Genomic DNA, 15,701 nt, shown 5'->3' with positions numbered 1-15,701 from the left:
TAAGTAAACTCACGGTCACCGTCAGTCACCCCGCTTCCCCAATCGGGCACAGAACTTTTGCCGTAACCCGTGCGGCACCAGTCCCACGAGTTCCGCGCAACTTTATGCAGTTCCGTGCAATCTGTAAATATACAACATTGTGTACAAAATCCTGCTACATAGTCATATTGCTTTCTCAATTAGTTCCAGACAATGATATTGTACAATGGAGCTCTACAGGTCCAATTTAATTTTCCTATCCTGAAATTTTATCTAATACTTGAGTTTGTTCAGTATCACTGGATTACTAACTAAACTATCTATTCTGGTGTCTTACTGACAATGATTCAACAATTGAGAGCAAAGATATGACTGAGCAGATATTCTGAAGCTTATCTGCTTCATAATCTTCAGATGTGAGTGATGTCATGCCTTGGCTACAACCAGACCAGTTCCAGTACCAGCCACATGTTGCCACACTTCCTATCTACATCTGCACCTCCCCAAGTACCACCACACACCTCCACCACCATGCACCTCCCCAAGACAGTACCACCATTTCCCTGATATACCTACCCAAACATCCTCACGATCACCCCGACACGCATACAAAACCCTCCTAACCGCCAACCCCATGAAGTACTAATCTTGATTACCTTCCTCCCTCAATCAGCTGCCTCATGTCCTCCAGATGTTCTCTTGTTCACTTCCCGTACCTATTTAAGTAGCGCCGCAACATCCCAAGCCCCAGCTTGGTATATTTTGAACACACACCCTTTTGCATAGGTCCAGTCCCTGTCCCTTTGTACCTGCTAACCATATGGTGACACGCCTAAATTTTGGCTAGACGTCTATGCTGTGAATTGTGACATTTTCACGTATAGATTTGTATCAAGAGGACTGTAATTGAGACCCAGATTGACAGTCAAAGTCAATACTGAATCAGTCTAATAAGTTGAAGGGACCATATACCCATACTACCACAAGTTGGTTAGTTTACCCATCCCCGATACTACCTTCGGATGACAGTCTACCTGTTTGTCAAGCAGGATTATACCAGACTCGGACTACATCCGAAGGATGACCATTCACGTATGACATACCAAGGGTATTCTTATTGGACCTTACACTGGCAGGAGTTTGGAAGAACTTACTCAAGTGACCATGAACCGAGGATTGACTCGAAATGACTTTCTAGAACTCAGGAATTATCAAATACTCCTTCTAGAACGAGATCATGCATTAACCTAAAAGACTGCGATTTAGTCTAATAGACCAATCAAGTTGCATGGTTGAGGAAAATGACTAGAAGAACGATCGAAAGACTGCGAGGCTCCGAAGACATATCAAATGAATGTCAAAGAGTCCTGACGTAGAAAATATTGAAGAACGCAATTAAATGAATACTATGCGTAACTCCCTTGATAGAGTATAGGCACAATGGGTGTCTATTGAAAGAGAGAAGCAATTAGTTTAATCCAGATGAATCAGATTGATAGGATTAGAATCGAGGAGAGCTGATTTGCCTCCGGACGAGGTGACAAATGATCGAAGTAAGTGTTGAACAGCAATGACAGTTGAACACTATTCGAGTCATTCTCTAAAAAACAATTAAATTAAATGAATAGTGAAGTACCTACCTATGTTTGGAGGTATACTAGAATCTTGGAACCAATATGGACCAAATAAGGACATGTAGATTCAAATTAAATGGTATCTGACTGAGTGTAGAAGTTTCCTTGCGGTTCCGAACGTTTATTGTATTAAATTAATTGTACTGTGCGACTCTATATCCTGTATGTATAAATAGCGATCCGATGTATCTGGAATACAAGTGATTTTGGGATGACGTTGCAGTGCTAATCCGTAAAAAGGAAAGACACACTCCCGCCAGACTGAAACCTCTTCGCTAGCAGCCATTCGGGCCCGGCACTTGTGAGTATAGGAACATTGTGTTTTGCTCCTTGTGACTGCGAGAAGTATATCCAGTTGTTGGATATTCTTTGAACTTAGGATCAGTCGTTGGTCTTAAGGGCAAATCACGCTGTGTGGTTGTGCCAGCACATAGTTCTAGCCCTCCATAGGGGTCTGTGTGTTTCGGTTTTAATTTACTTTGATTCAAACCCCCAATTCTTGATATACCCAAATCAATACAAACCAAAGCACAAACCGTGCTGAATCTACCTTGATCAAAGGAATATATCGAATCCTTAGAACGATTCAAATTGATTGATCAAAGCTTCTTACTTAGCTCTCAAAGCTTTGCGGAACCTTTGCCAACGCTACCCCTTGCTATTAAATAAATTTGATAGCAGTGAACTTGCATATTGTGTATTAGATTGGTTGGTTGGAGTGCCCATTAGATTCCTTCCTTTCTCTTTCACACAAAAACGAGGCAAGCTCGTTAACGGATTTCTCTTTACTCTCTGTTTCTCTATCTCAGTCTCTCTACTCTCGTCTGTTTGTCTCTATGATTGTCTATACGGCCCAATATACGCTTCTACTTCACGTCTAAGCAATCTGAGTGAGTCCCCGAGCTCCCTCGAACAATACTAAAGCTCCCCAACGCCTACTGCCTTAGTGAGCTAACCTTCCCAAAACCTCCTCGAGCTCCCCAATTGCTCCTCAAGCTCTGGGACCTCAATCTAGGTAATGTCGAAGCTACCCCTTACGTCGAACTACATACCGCTTCTCCGTTACTACCTCCAACACTCGAGAACATTCACCTCTAAGCCCCAGTTCCCGGGACCTCCCTCCCAGGCGTATATCTTCTCAGGAGCTTACACGCTCGAGACCAACCTCAACTACGACCTATCTGATCTTACGTTGACGTCCTAGCGAGTACAACTCCTACTATGCAACGCTACTAGGTTCCCGTTACTTCTACCTCCCTGCCCTACGCCTTAGGGACCTCCCTGGACCTTATAGAAACCCCATCAAGGGTCATATCTCTCAATCCCAGCCAGTACTAGGTCATTCCTGTCCTCGGTCGCGGTTCCCGTAGCTCCCTTCGAGCTCCAGCCTGCTCCTAACACGCTACAACATAAACTCATTACACCAAAACCTACCCTAAGACCAATTCTGACCCAGGTCTTACAAGTGATTGGTATTTGTGAGATATTCTATGTACCTGAATAGCAACAATCACATTAATAGTTTGAGGGAGATTGTCTGTTTAATGAGACTCTTATTTCTCTGATTGTTAGTAAAAGCTGGGTGCAGAAGTTACATGTAGGATCTGCACAAGTTATATGCAGATCCGTGCAAGTTACATGCATGATACATGCAAGTCACCTTGCTTGCAAGGTCTATTGCGCTCCGGAAGTTAAGTTGTTTTGTGCAGGCACGTTTTGGTTGTGCTTGGCCTCATGCTTTTGCCAAATGTTTACAAACATCCTGAGCTCTGTGTTTATTTTGCGGCACACATAAGGTGCACTGCATTCTTTCCTCAATACTCAGATTAATCAAACAAATTTCCACAAGGCTTTTGAAGTGTGTATATCCTGTAGTGCACCTTATGTGCCTTGTTTTTTTCACTTGATACTTGAACTAAAATCACCTTGACAAAGACACTCAGATGATACTTAGACCACCCTACACTTTTTGCATACATAAATCCTGCATCATTCCCTAGTTCCTGCCATACCAGTTCTAGTATCAATTTAACTGGAATTTATCCTTTCCCAAGCAAGGTGCAGTCCACAACAGTGGAGCCTAGTTATATGCAGGTCCGCGCAAGTTAAGTACAGATCCGCACAAGTTAGGTGCAGATCCGCGCATGTCAGGTGCGGATCCGCCCAAGTTACATGCAAATCCATGCAGATTGAAGCACAGAACTTTCGCAGTAACAGTTTCTACAAAGTAACTACCACTCTTCACTGCAGTTCTGTCTACATTAAATGTATCTCAGTTGCCTGTCTGACTGTTCTAAGCTTAATTTTTGCTCAATTGTTTTATGCTCTCTTCCTGTGTGTCAAGTTCAGATATTAGTCCTTAGTTATGTACACAAGTAAGAAACTAAGTCCCCTTATCAATATACATGTAATACCCCCACCATGGAATGAATTTCATGTCTATAACACCTGCATGAAAATGGCATACTATACACTGAATGTACTTGATGATATTCTTAGAGGCTCATCCATTCACCATTGCTCAGCACATGTTTGCATGTATACATTGTAGCTGCATGCTTCTGCATTGTAAATGTATACATATAGTGACTGCATGTGTTGTTATCCTTACTTAAATTGTTCCTGCATTGTTACTACACTTATCTCTATACTTTGTACACTTGCCAGAGATGTTAATTTAATCTGCATAGTTGATCATGAGACCATTAAGAAGCCATTGAACTAGTGATCTAGTTCAAAACAATTGCAAGGAACTACAAGCTTACTTCTCAACAGTGTTGTAAAGCCCTTTTGAGTAGAGAAATCAAGATGTGCTCCCACCAGACTAAAAGGCTGGTATAATCTTCATCATATGAGCCAATCAATGTCATGCTACCCTCAGATACCATTGAAATTTCCAACAAGAGATTGAATAACAGTAATGTAGTGCCATTGCAGGTAAAGTAAACTTTGCCAGTGTCATAAAGTACGCAGCCCCTATCATTTTCCTTTTCTCACCGTCTCGACGCCTTTACTTGTACGATACATCATCCCATCACTGTCAAACCCCCATCGATTACTGATCCACCTGACCCATCTTCTCCTTCTACTGGCTTCCGCCACCTTCCTTGTTCCTAAACTGTACAGTATTACATCGTTGTTTCTCGCAGACCGGATTATGTATATATAGCCAACCCTCCACAGCCTGGTCCCTTATCTTGACCTCTCTGTCATTATCTGGGACCAGGTATGTGCTTACTTATTATTACCTATGACTACGATACTCAATATATCTCTGTCATTATCTGGGACCAGCTTGCCGCCGTTCTGCTTAGTCGCTCCGCCTTGTTGCCTTGTCCAGTTGCTCCGCCTCACCGTTCTGCTTAGTCACTCCGCTTTCCTGCTCCGTTAGTCACTCCGCCTCTGCCGCTTCGTGACATTAGGTCAAGATCCATTACTGCACTGACAGCCTACCGATAAGGTTGTCCTTGCAGGGTCTATAGACACCACGTCTTCCCCAGTTCCGCCCGACTCTGAAACACCTGTTGCCAGTATAGACTGCTCCGCACTCCCGCACGCACTTGACCCCAGAGACCAAGCTCACGCCCACAACAACAACGATACTTGGCGCGATTGCCAGTCTCAACCTTGCCCCAACGCCCTTTCGAACTCAATCCGAGAGCCACTCACTGTGAGCAATATAACCTTCCTGCCGATTCCCCAGCCCCGATTGCCTACTCCCATCATGTCGACTCCTATCCCGCCTGCCCCAAACACCTCTGCGGAGGATCTCATGGCTCAGCTCATCAGACAAGTAGCTAACCTTGCTACAGCTATGGAGGAACGCTCATCCTCTAAGTCAAGCATGAACAAACCCGAGGTTTTCAAGGGTAAAGATGGCGCTGAAGCCCGTCGCTTCATGGCTCAGTTCCAGAATTGGGCATCAGAACAACCGGATCTCGCCAAAAGCCAAGTAAAACTCATCAAGTCCGCCTTGGGCTTCTTCACAGAAAGTGCCGGAGATTGGGCAACTCCCCATCTGCTACATTTCAATGCGGAAAATCCCCCTTTCGGAGGAAATTGGGAGGCGTTTCTGAAGGAATTTAGCCAACGGTTTGAACCAATGGACCCAGGTATGGAAGCCCGTAGCGAGATCAAGAATCTCAGGCAAAGTAAAGGACAGACAGTTGCGGAATTCGCTCAGAAGTTCAAGGATATCGGAGATCGGACTGAAATGTCTGATATTGACTTGCGGGAACATTTCTTCACTGCATTACTCCCAGAGATCCGACAACACCTCATCACCGTAAACATTGCCCAAGGAATTGGTCCGACTCTGAAGGAGGCAATCAAACGGGCCATATCGGTGGATGTCTACCTGCACGATCCCACCATGACTGGCCGGAACTCTGGATACCCTCCCACGCATACCGCTCATACTACCCCTGCTGACCCCCACGCTATGGACATTGATGCAACCCACACCAGTAATGGGAATACTAGGGAGGCATTCCTAGCTCGCATGCGAGGACGATGCTTTGGCTGCGGTGCCCAAGGTCATGTCAAGCAAAACTGCCCACACCGAGAAACCACCTGCCACTACTGTGGACGCCGAGGACATCTGGAAGCAGTCTGCCAAGACAAATTCATGGGACTCGGACGAGACCGAGGCCGACGCCAGCAACCTCGACGCCAACAGATATCCGCTACGGGACCCGCGCCATTCTCCCTATTCCCAAACGAATCCGTCCAAATCGCGTCCTCGACCCCAACATCTGCTCCTGCACCCGTAGCTGCTACTCCGAGCCCCCCTAACCAGGACTTTTCCAATCAGATTGGTCAAATAAGGGAATTACTTGATAACAGGGTTTTTAAAGAGGGTACCCGCTTCGGCTGCACCGAGAGTACCCCGTAATCAGTTTGTTATGTTCGCTACTTCCTCGTATGACTCGCACCCATCATGTACAATATCGTCGATCCGGGAATTAAACTCTACTTCCCCACATTTCCGAATTCATGCGAGACTAAGAGGAAGGAATCACAGTATAACAACTGCAGCCATGGTAGACTGTGGAGCTACCGCCCTGTTTTTAAACCAAGATTTTGTCACCCGGAACCATGTAAGATGTGCACCCCTCCATAAACCAATCGACGTTTTTAATATCGATGGAACACCTAACCGAGCTGGACGGATAACCCATTTTGCACGTCTAGCACTCACAGTGGATAATCAAGAGCGATGGATGGACTTTCTGATCACCAACCTAGGAGGTGAAGACATCATCCTTGGACTCCCCTGGCTACGGAAGGTAAATCCGGAGATTGATTGGGAGAAAGGACGACTTTCAGTAAAGCCTCCTCGAGTAACGATAGAAGAAGTCCCAGACGAGGAGATCTTGTACTCTCATCTAGCCGCCACTCACACAGAAACCCCGATCCTCGAACTCCCGGAACTGGAACCTCCCGCAGAAAACCCCCACATTGAGGTGCCACTAGAAGCGACCCTTGAACCGAGTGAATCAGCAGCGGTGGAAGAACCACCAATACACCAAATTCGAGCCAATCATAAAACTCGCCGGGCATGGGTAAAAGCAGGAATTCTAGAGGAACAGACGGAGGAAGTCTGGTGCGCCGCAGGATTCACTTACTCCCAGCAGCTAGCAGAGGAAGCCAACCGAGACAAACCCGTTAAAACCTTCGAAGAAATGGTCCCTGAGCAGTATCATGATTTCAAGAAGGTTTTCTCAGAATCCGCCTCCGAACGATTACCTGCCCACCAACCTTGGGACCATGCGATTGATCTCGTACCTGGAGCACCGGCAACCATGCGTACCAAGATTTATCCCATGTCCCTAAATGAGCAGGAGGAGTTGGATCGTTTCCTAGAAGAAAACCTACGGAAAGGCTATATCGTCCCCTCAAAATCACCAATCTCATCACCGGTCTTCTTCGTAAAGAAGAAGGATGGGAAACTCCGTTTCATACAAGACTACCGGAAACTGAACGAGTACACTGTGAAGAACCGATACCCGCTCCCATTAGTTGCTGACATCATTAGCCGACTTCAGGGAGCCAGATACTTCACGAAGTTTGATGTCCGCTGGGGTTACAATAACATACGGATTAAGAAGGGGCATGAATGGAAAGGCGCGTTCGCAACAACCCGAGGCTTGTTCGAGCCTAAGGTCATGTTCTTTGGTCTCACAAATTCCCCTGCCACGTTCCAAGCACTTATGAATGCTATATTTGCTGATCTCATTGCAGCCGGCAAGGTGGCAGTCTACCTAGATGACATCCTTATCTTCAGTAACGATCTCGAGGAACACCGACGAATGGTACGGGAAGTATTAACTCGGTTAGAAAAGCACGACCTCTACCTACGACCCGAAAAATGCGAATTTGAACAACAACAGATTGAATACCTCGGACTCATCATCTCAGAAGGGGAGGTGAGAATGGATCCGGTAAAAGTAGCGGCTGTTCGTGACTGGCCAGTCCCTACTAACCTTCGGGAACTACGAGGGTTCTTGGGATTTGCAAACTTCTACCGACGCTTTATCCGGAATTTTGCCAAAATAGCACGGCCTCTGAACGACCTGACGAAGAAAGACACCAGCTTTACCTGGACCGACACTCGACAGAAAGCATTTGATACCCTTCGAGAAGCCTTCATCTCCGCACCGATCCTTGCTCTATGGACACCAGATAGGCCTACTCGAATCGAGGTAGACGCATCAGGCTTTGCCACGGGAGGCGCCCTTATGCAGAAGCAAGACGATGGCCAATGGCATCCGGTAGCCTTCAGATCGGCATCCATGCAGCCAGCGGAACGGAACTACGAAATCTACGATCGAGAAATGCTTGCTATCATTGAAGCACTGAAGGATTGGAGGAACTTTCTAGAAGGACTCCCTCAACCATTCGACATCATTACGGACCATTCGAACCTCGAATTCTGGCGCACTGCACAAGACCTCACCCGCCGACAAGCCCGATGGGCCCTCTATCTGTCACGGTTTGACTTTCATATGATCCACCGCCCTGGCAGAGTAAACACCCAAGCTGATGCTCTCTCCCGCATGGCAGTTCATCATGTATCGGACAGCGATGATAACCGACAACAGACAGTCCTTAAACCTGGCCACTTCGTAAAAATTGCAGCTTCGATCCTACAGAACCCCTTAGAGGATCGTATCCGGAAAGCCTCAGAACGGGAGGCACAGGTATTGGAGGGTCTCAAAACAGTCAAAGAGCACGGACTACAGCGCTTGGCCAATGGGATAGCCGAATGGGAAGAAGACAATGGGTTGGTCTACTACCGAGGTCGAGTATACGTACCAGCAAACGACGACCTACGCACTGAGGTACTCCGTCAATGCCACGACCATCCAACTGCAGGACACCCCGGACTACACGGGACACTTGACTTGGTCAGTACCCATTTCTGGTGGCCTACGTTGCGCTCTTTTGTGGAAAAATACGTTGAGGGATGCGAGGTTTGTGCCCGTAAGAAGATCCAGCGACACCCACGGGCCGTAACTCAACCATTAGATGTACCATCCGGTCTATGGGAAGAGGTAGGGGTTGACCTGATAACACAGCTACCTAACTCCCAAGGCTACGATGCTGTCTTGGTTTGCACAGACTTGTATGGAAAACAAATTCACGCCATTCCTTGCACCAGCTCCATCACAGCCGAAGGCGTTGCCGATATTTACTACCGAGAGATCTTCCGTCTCCATGGTCTTCCTCTTCATTTTAAATCCGACCGCGGACCCCAGTTTGCAGCTAAACTCATGCGATCCCTTCTCGCTAGGCTAGGAATTAAATCAGATCTAACCTCCGGATACCGTCCTCAGTCCAATGGCCAAACCGAACGAGCAAATCAGGAAGTAGAGAAATACATCCGCCTCTATGTAGGACGACGACAAGACGACTGGGCAGAGCACCTTCCCATGGCGGAGTTTGTGATTAACTCACGGACTCATTCTGCGCTAGGCATGTCCCCGTTCGAGCTAACCTACGGCTATCTTCCCCTGTTCAATATCCCAGTGGGCCAACGCAGCGGTATTCCAGCTGTGGATGACCGTATACGGATTCTCCGAGAAGCGCGACAAGATGCCGGAGCTGCCTTACACCTAGGAAAGAAACAACAGAAGGAGGGATACGAACGCGGAAAGCGGAAAGCTCATCAATTTAAAGTTGGAGACCTAGTCTGGCTCAGTGCAGAGGACATTAACCTTCAGCTTTCCAGTGAAAAGTTAGGAGATCGACAGCTTGGCCCTTATCACATTCTGGAGAAAATTGGCCCTTTAGACTACCGCCTTGACCTTCCCCTATCCCTAGATCGCCTCCATCCCGTCTTCCATGTTGATAAACTATACCCCTGGAAAGGTAACTCCATTAATGGCGAAATACCAACACCACCAGAGCCGGTATACTTAGAGGATGAAGACGAACCGGAATACAAAGTAGAGGAGATCTTAGACAGCCGGGTTCGATGGAAGAAGTTGGAATATTTGGTTAAGTGGAAAGGTTACGACGCAGGGCACAACTCTTGGGAACCCGCAGCCAACCTCAATCAAGCACCAAAAATTGTTCGGGCCTTTCATAAAAAACACCCAACAGCGGCAAAGCCTTGACCATCGAGGGCAATGGTCATAAGGAGGGGGGTAATGTCATAAAGTACGCAGCCCCTAGCATTTTCCTTTTCTCACCGTCTCGACGCCTTTACTTGTACAATACATCATCCCATCACTGTCAAACCCCCATCGATTACTGATCCACCTGACCCATCTTCTCCTTCTACTGGCTTCCGCCACCTTCCTTGTTCCTAAACTGTACAGTATTACATCGTTGTTTCTCGCAGACCGGATTATGTATATATAGCCAACCCTCCACAGCCTGGTCCCTTATCTTGACCTCTCTGTCATTATCTGGGACCAGGTATGTGCTTACTTATTATTACCTATGACTACGATACTCAATATATCTCTGTCATTATCTGGGACCAGCCTGCCGCCGTTCTGCTTAGTCGCTCCGCCTTGTTGCCTTGTCCAGTTGCTCCGCCTCACCGTTCTGCTTAGTCACTCCGCTTTCCCGCTCCGTTAGTCACTCCGCCTCTGCCGCTTCGTGACAGCCAGTCTATTGTTTGACCCAACAGTCTCAATGAAGAGACCTCTTTCACCTCCCAATATCACACAGTGTTGTCAAGGCCTGTAGTCATTGCCCATTATGTCTAATAACTGAGGATCAAGCATTTGTTGTCATTTATAGATAATTGAAAGGTTGGAAGGATTCATTCAACATACCTAAACAATCAGTGTGCTCCCATTGCTGAGACTAGGTAAAATGGCCTGCTCATCAAAAGTATAAGATGGTAAGAGTAAAGTAGATAAAAGTGCAATGCTTCTAGAGTTGGTTTTGCATACAATTTATGATATTGACTAGGATTCAATGATTTGTTCAAATGGAATCAGTATCAGTAAACTCTTCAAAAAGTATTTATTGAAGTTATACTTTGCTGGGTAAGTGATCCGTGCAAGTTCCGCGCGAAGGTCCGTGCATAGTTACGGCAAATGCTAATGGCCCTTTACAAGCGAGATGAATGAAGAATAAAGCAATCAGTATTCATATCAGTGTCTACGCCATTGATAAATGATCCACGAAGATCAGAGGTCCAGTATGACCTGATGATGCACGCGTCGACATTGGATCCGGATCCGAGATCGTTGAAGATACCGGCAGATATCGCGTCTTTGACGAGCTGAAGAGCATCAGCACGCTAACGAACATATAAAGTGGATAAGCTGAACCAGATCTAGGAAACATCTGCAAAACCTGTTTTTTCGGCTAATTCTCCGAAAGCAGCTGAGAGCGCTTCCCAGCAGCCAAAGCACCCAGAGCAAGGTTGAAATTTTGCTCTCGGTGCTTTGGGTGCTGGAGAGCGCTCTCCAGCCAGTACCCTTGCTCTGGCGAACATACAGGTTTTGCAGATGAAGGAAGCAAGTCTACGCACAGACATGTTCGCCCGCCAATTACTCTCGAAGACAGCCATCGCAGCCAGACTACCAGAGCCCATAGTCACGTAGGGAAGCTTGTCCGTTGATCCATGAGGGGCAATAGTGAATAAATTTGGGCCTGTAGAGTCTACGCCTCCAAGTACGAGAGCAGCACCGACTTGACCTTGGTATCTAGACATCATCATAAGCTGGAAGCAGGCGATATAGGAGTATGAGATCGGCACTCACCGGAAAAGATACTGCTTGAGCATTGTCATAGCAGTGACTACTCGAGGCTTGCGTCCGTGAGTGAGAGCGTGCATTTCCATGTTTGAGGATATCAAGTTAGTGACGAATTCTGTGTCGGCGGCAGTTCCTGCCCCACAGCAGCGGATAGATTCGGTCAGGTAATGGATCTAAGAGCGGCAAAGGCATAACAGTTGCTTCAAGAATGGAAGGGAAGTATTGAAACAAATCTCAAGAGCCCCTGATTGCTTACTTTACCCAAGTTAGCGCGCATGTTTGCAGGACCTTAGTTCACTATGTTGGTAGGTTTGAAGGGTATGTAATGGTAGAGGAAGGTGGAGGAAAGACTTGCGGGTACATAAATAATAGAAACTAAAAATGTGTGTTGAACACATAACCAGTTGAAGAGGAATGAGAACAAACATTCTGCTTTATGTTTGATGTAGGGTATAAATGTTCATAAATAAAGAAAATTGAGGTGGAGATGGAAAGAATATGAAAGTGGTTAATATTATCCACCGTAAGAACGGAAAGTGCGACCACAATGAAAAATGATCATGAGTATTAATCATTGATTGACTCAATGCTTATACGGCAAACTGATGGCCTTCCTCAGTCATTGATTCACCATGGATAGTAGCAATCTTGGATAAATTTGTTTGTAATTCTGAGGTTCCTTGTGTGCTTGTGCCGGAGGACTTAAATCCCAGCAAATGTAGAATTCACTGTATAGACCAGAAGAAATAGTGGACAGCACTCACGGGAACTGTTACCATCTCACCAACCACAATTGTCTGCATGTTGCGGAACTTCATCCTTGAATTTAAGCTAAATGCAATGCTCATTAGATCTGCAACATGAGACATTATTCTGATGAATGTACTTTGCCAACATTGCATTGGAAAAGACTATGGAGAATTTTAATTCATTTATACTGGGATATGATTTGTGAAGTAGTTTACCTTTGGGGAGAATGACATAAAATGCAACCCATAGGTCTATTTTCAGAGTTCAGGCAAGCCATAGAGTCTATGATAATGAAAAACAACTTACAGTTGTTCACATTTATCAAGAGCTAATTAATATTTGAGATTACAGCTGAATTTTGAGAAAATCAAAATCCAACGCTTACACATATCATTAGAAGAATGTTGACCATGCTTTTTTATTGTGATAATCAATTTCCAAATCTAATTTGGAAGAAATGTTGCATACCTAGTCACAATTCCTGTTTCTGAAGATGATTTGAGCAGAATTTAGTAGTCAATAGATGTAAATGAAACAAGGAAGAGCCTCACCAATAGCCCATTGCATCAATTTGTCAACAATGACCATTGAACTTGTGGGTTGAGTAATTAATTGAGTGGCCAATATTTATGGGTAATAAGATAATTTCCTCTGACCTATGAAGGGCATTGCTCCGACTTTTGTGCAGATAGTATACAAGAGCTGTAGAGATAACAATGTCTGTTGCAACCCGAATCACAACTGAAGTGATTATCATCCATTTAAATTGATGAAGGTACAATTCAAGGCTTTTTGTTGCAGTGACTGAGCATTCCACTGTCAATCCAATGTCATTCACGGAATGGCAAACCATGAGAATGCAACAGAGGATGGGAACAACATAAGGGGGACCCGTCAATTTGGTGATTCGGTATGTAAAATATCCTTGAGCTGTTAGTTAGAGAGGGTTAAAAGTGTTACAACTCAGTGGCTGTATAAAATAATGCTCACCAAGTGTTGCAATCAATGCATCAAAAACTGTCACAGCAACAAAGGGAGTGGGATAAATAAGAAATGCTGTGGGATCCCCATAATGGGATACACTGAAATAGTAAAGTGCTTCAAATTCACAGATGGTATGAGCCAGCTCTAACAGCCTATGTGGGCACACAACCAGCTTCATGTGATGAGGTTGCATTAATGAATCAATACAATTACATACCACATGCCTGTGCAAAAATAAAAAATTAGAACAGAAATAATTATCCATAATTTTAAGTGACCCACCAAGCCATATTTAGTCCAGCCCGGATCCTTTGAAAAATTTTTGTGATAGATGTACACCTGCATTGTAAATATCCCAAACAAGATGCCAGAAACCAAGACACCAATTTCAAGGAAGCCTACATACGTTATAGCTGAATAGAATTTAAGAACACAGATGATTCACTCACCCAAAGTTGAATCCATCTCCATATCAGACACAAATGTGTGAGGGAATTAGTGAGCCCAGATAGTTGAGAGAATTTCGATGTCCTTTATACATGAGGCCTACTTGATGACTCTTGAAAATATGATACTAGTATTGACACCGTAGTTACTCAGGGTTATAACTCATCATGAAACAAATAAATCAAAAGATTAAAAGATTCAAAGATTGATGTTCAGATATTAGATATATATTTTAGGAGTGAGTAAGGGTGATCAGTATTATGCTTGTTGCAAAGCTAGCGGATTCAAAGATTGATTTTTGACTTGATAAAATCCATACAGTTTCCCCCCTTTTGATTGCTAGGCACGTCGATCTCTATGGCAAGGATATCTTTGACAACATTTTCTTTCTCCTTTTCATCTTTGAAGCTCGCCTTGCCAAGTTGGACCACTTCCGGCGCAGGGTTGTAATCTGCAAACTTTTGACGGTTTGACTTACGAGCAATCAAGTATTCCACAGGCAGTGTGTTGCCGTGTTTGTCAAATTTGACTACTGCAGACAGCAGTTCACTCCCAGCTTGATCATTGCCTATAGCCAAGAGCCAGTGTTCATATTTCTGGCCTGCGGAGATGATGCCGAGCGCGAGGTTTGCTTCAATAGGTTTGCCAACTACATGAGCAGTTAGTAACAATCTGTTAAGATCATGTACACCGTGTAACCGTGCCAAAGCCACAAGGTGTCTAAGTGCGGAAGACGAGTGGGACAGTAGTGAAGTTATTAACAACACCGCCGTTACGCCGTTAGTCCCCGGAGATCGAGAGTGAGAAGGGAGGAACTGAGAAGCAGCCAAGTCGGAGCGGCGGTATCGCCGGTAACGAGGAGCGAGCCAGAGGACGTCTAGTCCTAAGGTAGCGTAGAGAGTACTTCAAGGCGTTGAGCCTAAAGACTTAGAGAGCACAGAGTGTAAGAGGGAATCTAAGTCGATAATTAAACTGAGGAACTACAGTAGCGTACAGGCAGTATTTATATCTACGGAACGGCGCATCGGTGCGGAGCGCTAGACTAACTACTAGGAGCTATACGAGTAGTACCTGCAGGGTAGAGTAAAAGACAATAAGGAGAGACTAGAACGAAAGAGTAAAAGACAATAATGAGAGACTAGAATGAAAGGATATGTGTAGCGAGAAAGAACAATAGGAGAGAGATTACAATAAAGAGCAGATCTTCGGAGTACCGAGCGGCGGAATGGAGGCCCGCGGCATGGACTTGACAGTATCCCCCTCTTAGGCTTGAGCCCTCGAAAGCCATCAATACCGGGAGTTGGTTAGTCACCAAAGAAAATTTTTTAAAGGCCGTCAGCATCGGGAATTTGACCCATCAGTCAGCAGGAAAATTTTGAAAGCCGTTAGTACCGGGAATTGGCGCGGTTCACCGTACACCCAGTACAATTCGAAGAAAAATTTTCGCTGGTCCGTGCGCAGTTTTGCCGTATAAAGAGTCCAGAGTTTCGCCGATAAGACCCAAGTTCCCAAAAAACTTCTAAGTCAACCATGTCCACTAGTCGCACCACCACCATTACTACCAACCCTTCGACCGCCGGTCCTTCGAGGTCGCGCCCTGTCCCGCCCCCGCCCATTGACCTTACCGCCCACGAGGAGGAGGATCTGGAGGATGAGGATGAGGATGAGATTATCCGGAGGGCGC

At 45.5% G+C, this 15,701-nt stretch overlaps 2 protein-coding genes across 2 annotated transcripts; both read right to left on the bottom strand.

Annotated features, from left to right (window-relative positions):
* Positions 1-11,184: 11,184 nt before the first annotated feature.
* On the bottom strand, positions 11,185-12,009 carry C8R40DRAFT_1048129 (nucleophile aminohydrolase; the record flags this gene model as incomplete). The annotated part of the gene is made up of 3 exons (XM_046224481.1): positions 11,185-11,376; positions 11,611-11,785; positions 11,843-12,009. Coding segments are annotated over 3 exons (534 nt in total), but the record flags the coding sequence as incomplete, so codon positions are not given.
* Positions 12,010-12,426: 417 nt separating this feature from the next.
* Positions 12,427-14,041, bottom strand: C8R40DRAFT_1070357 (uncharacterized protein; the record flags this gene model as incomplete). The annotated part of the gene is made up of 13 exons (XM_046226221.1): positions 12,427-12,537; positions 12,601-12,667; positions 12,723-12,747; positions 12,802-12,837; positions 12,893-12,914; positions 12,972-12,999; positions 13,055-13,073; positions 13,138-13,178; positions 13,243-13,327; positions 13,577-13,603; positions 13,788-13,794; positions 13,853-13,968; positions 14,020-14,041. The coding sequence occupies 13 exons, from the start codon at positions 14,039-14,041 to the stop codon at positions 12,427-12,429; spliced, it is 606 nt and encodes a 201-aa protein (XP_046085303.1).
* Between the last annotated feature and the right edge of the window lie 1,660 nt (positions 14,042-15,701).

Source organism: Lentinula edodes (assembly GCF_021015755.1).
Source record: "Lentinula edodes strain Le(Bin) 0899 ss11 chromosome Unknown C8R40scaffold_22, whole genome shotgun sequence".
Lineage (NCBI taxonomy): Eukaryota > Fungi > Basidiomycota > Agaricomycetes > Agaricales > Omphalotaceae > Lentinula > Lentinula edodes.
This window is presented reverse-complemented; position numbering and strand designations above follow the sequence as displayed.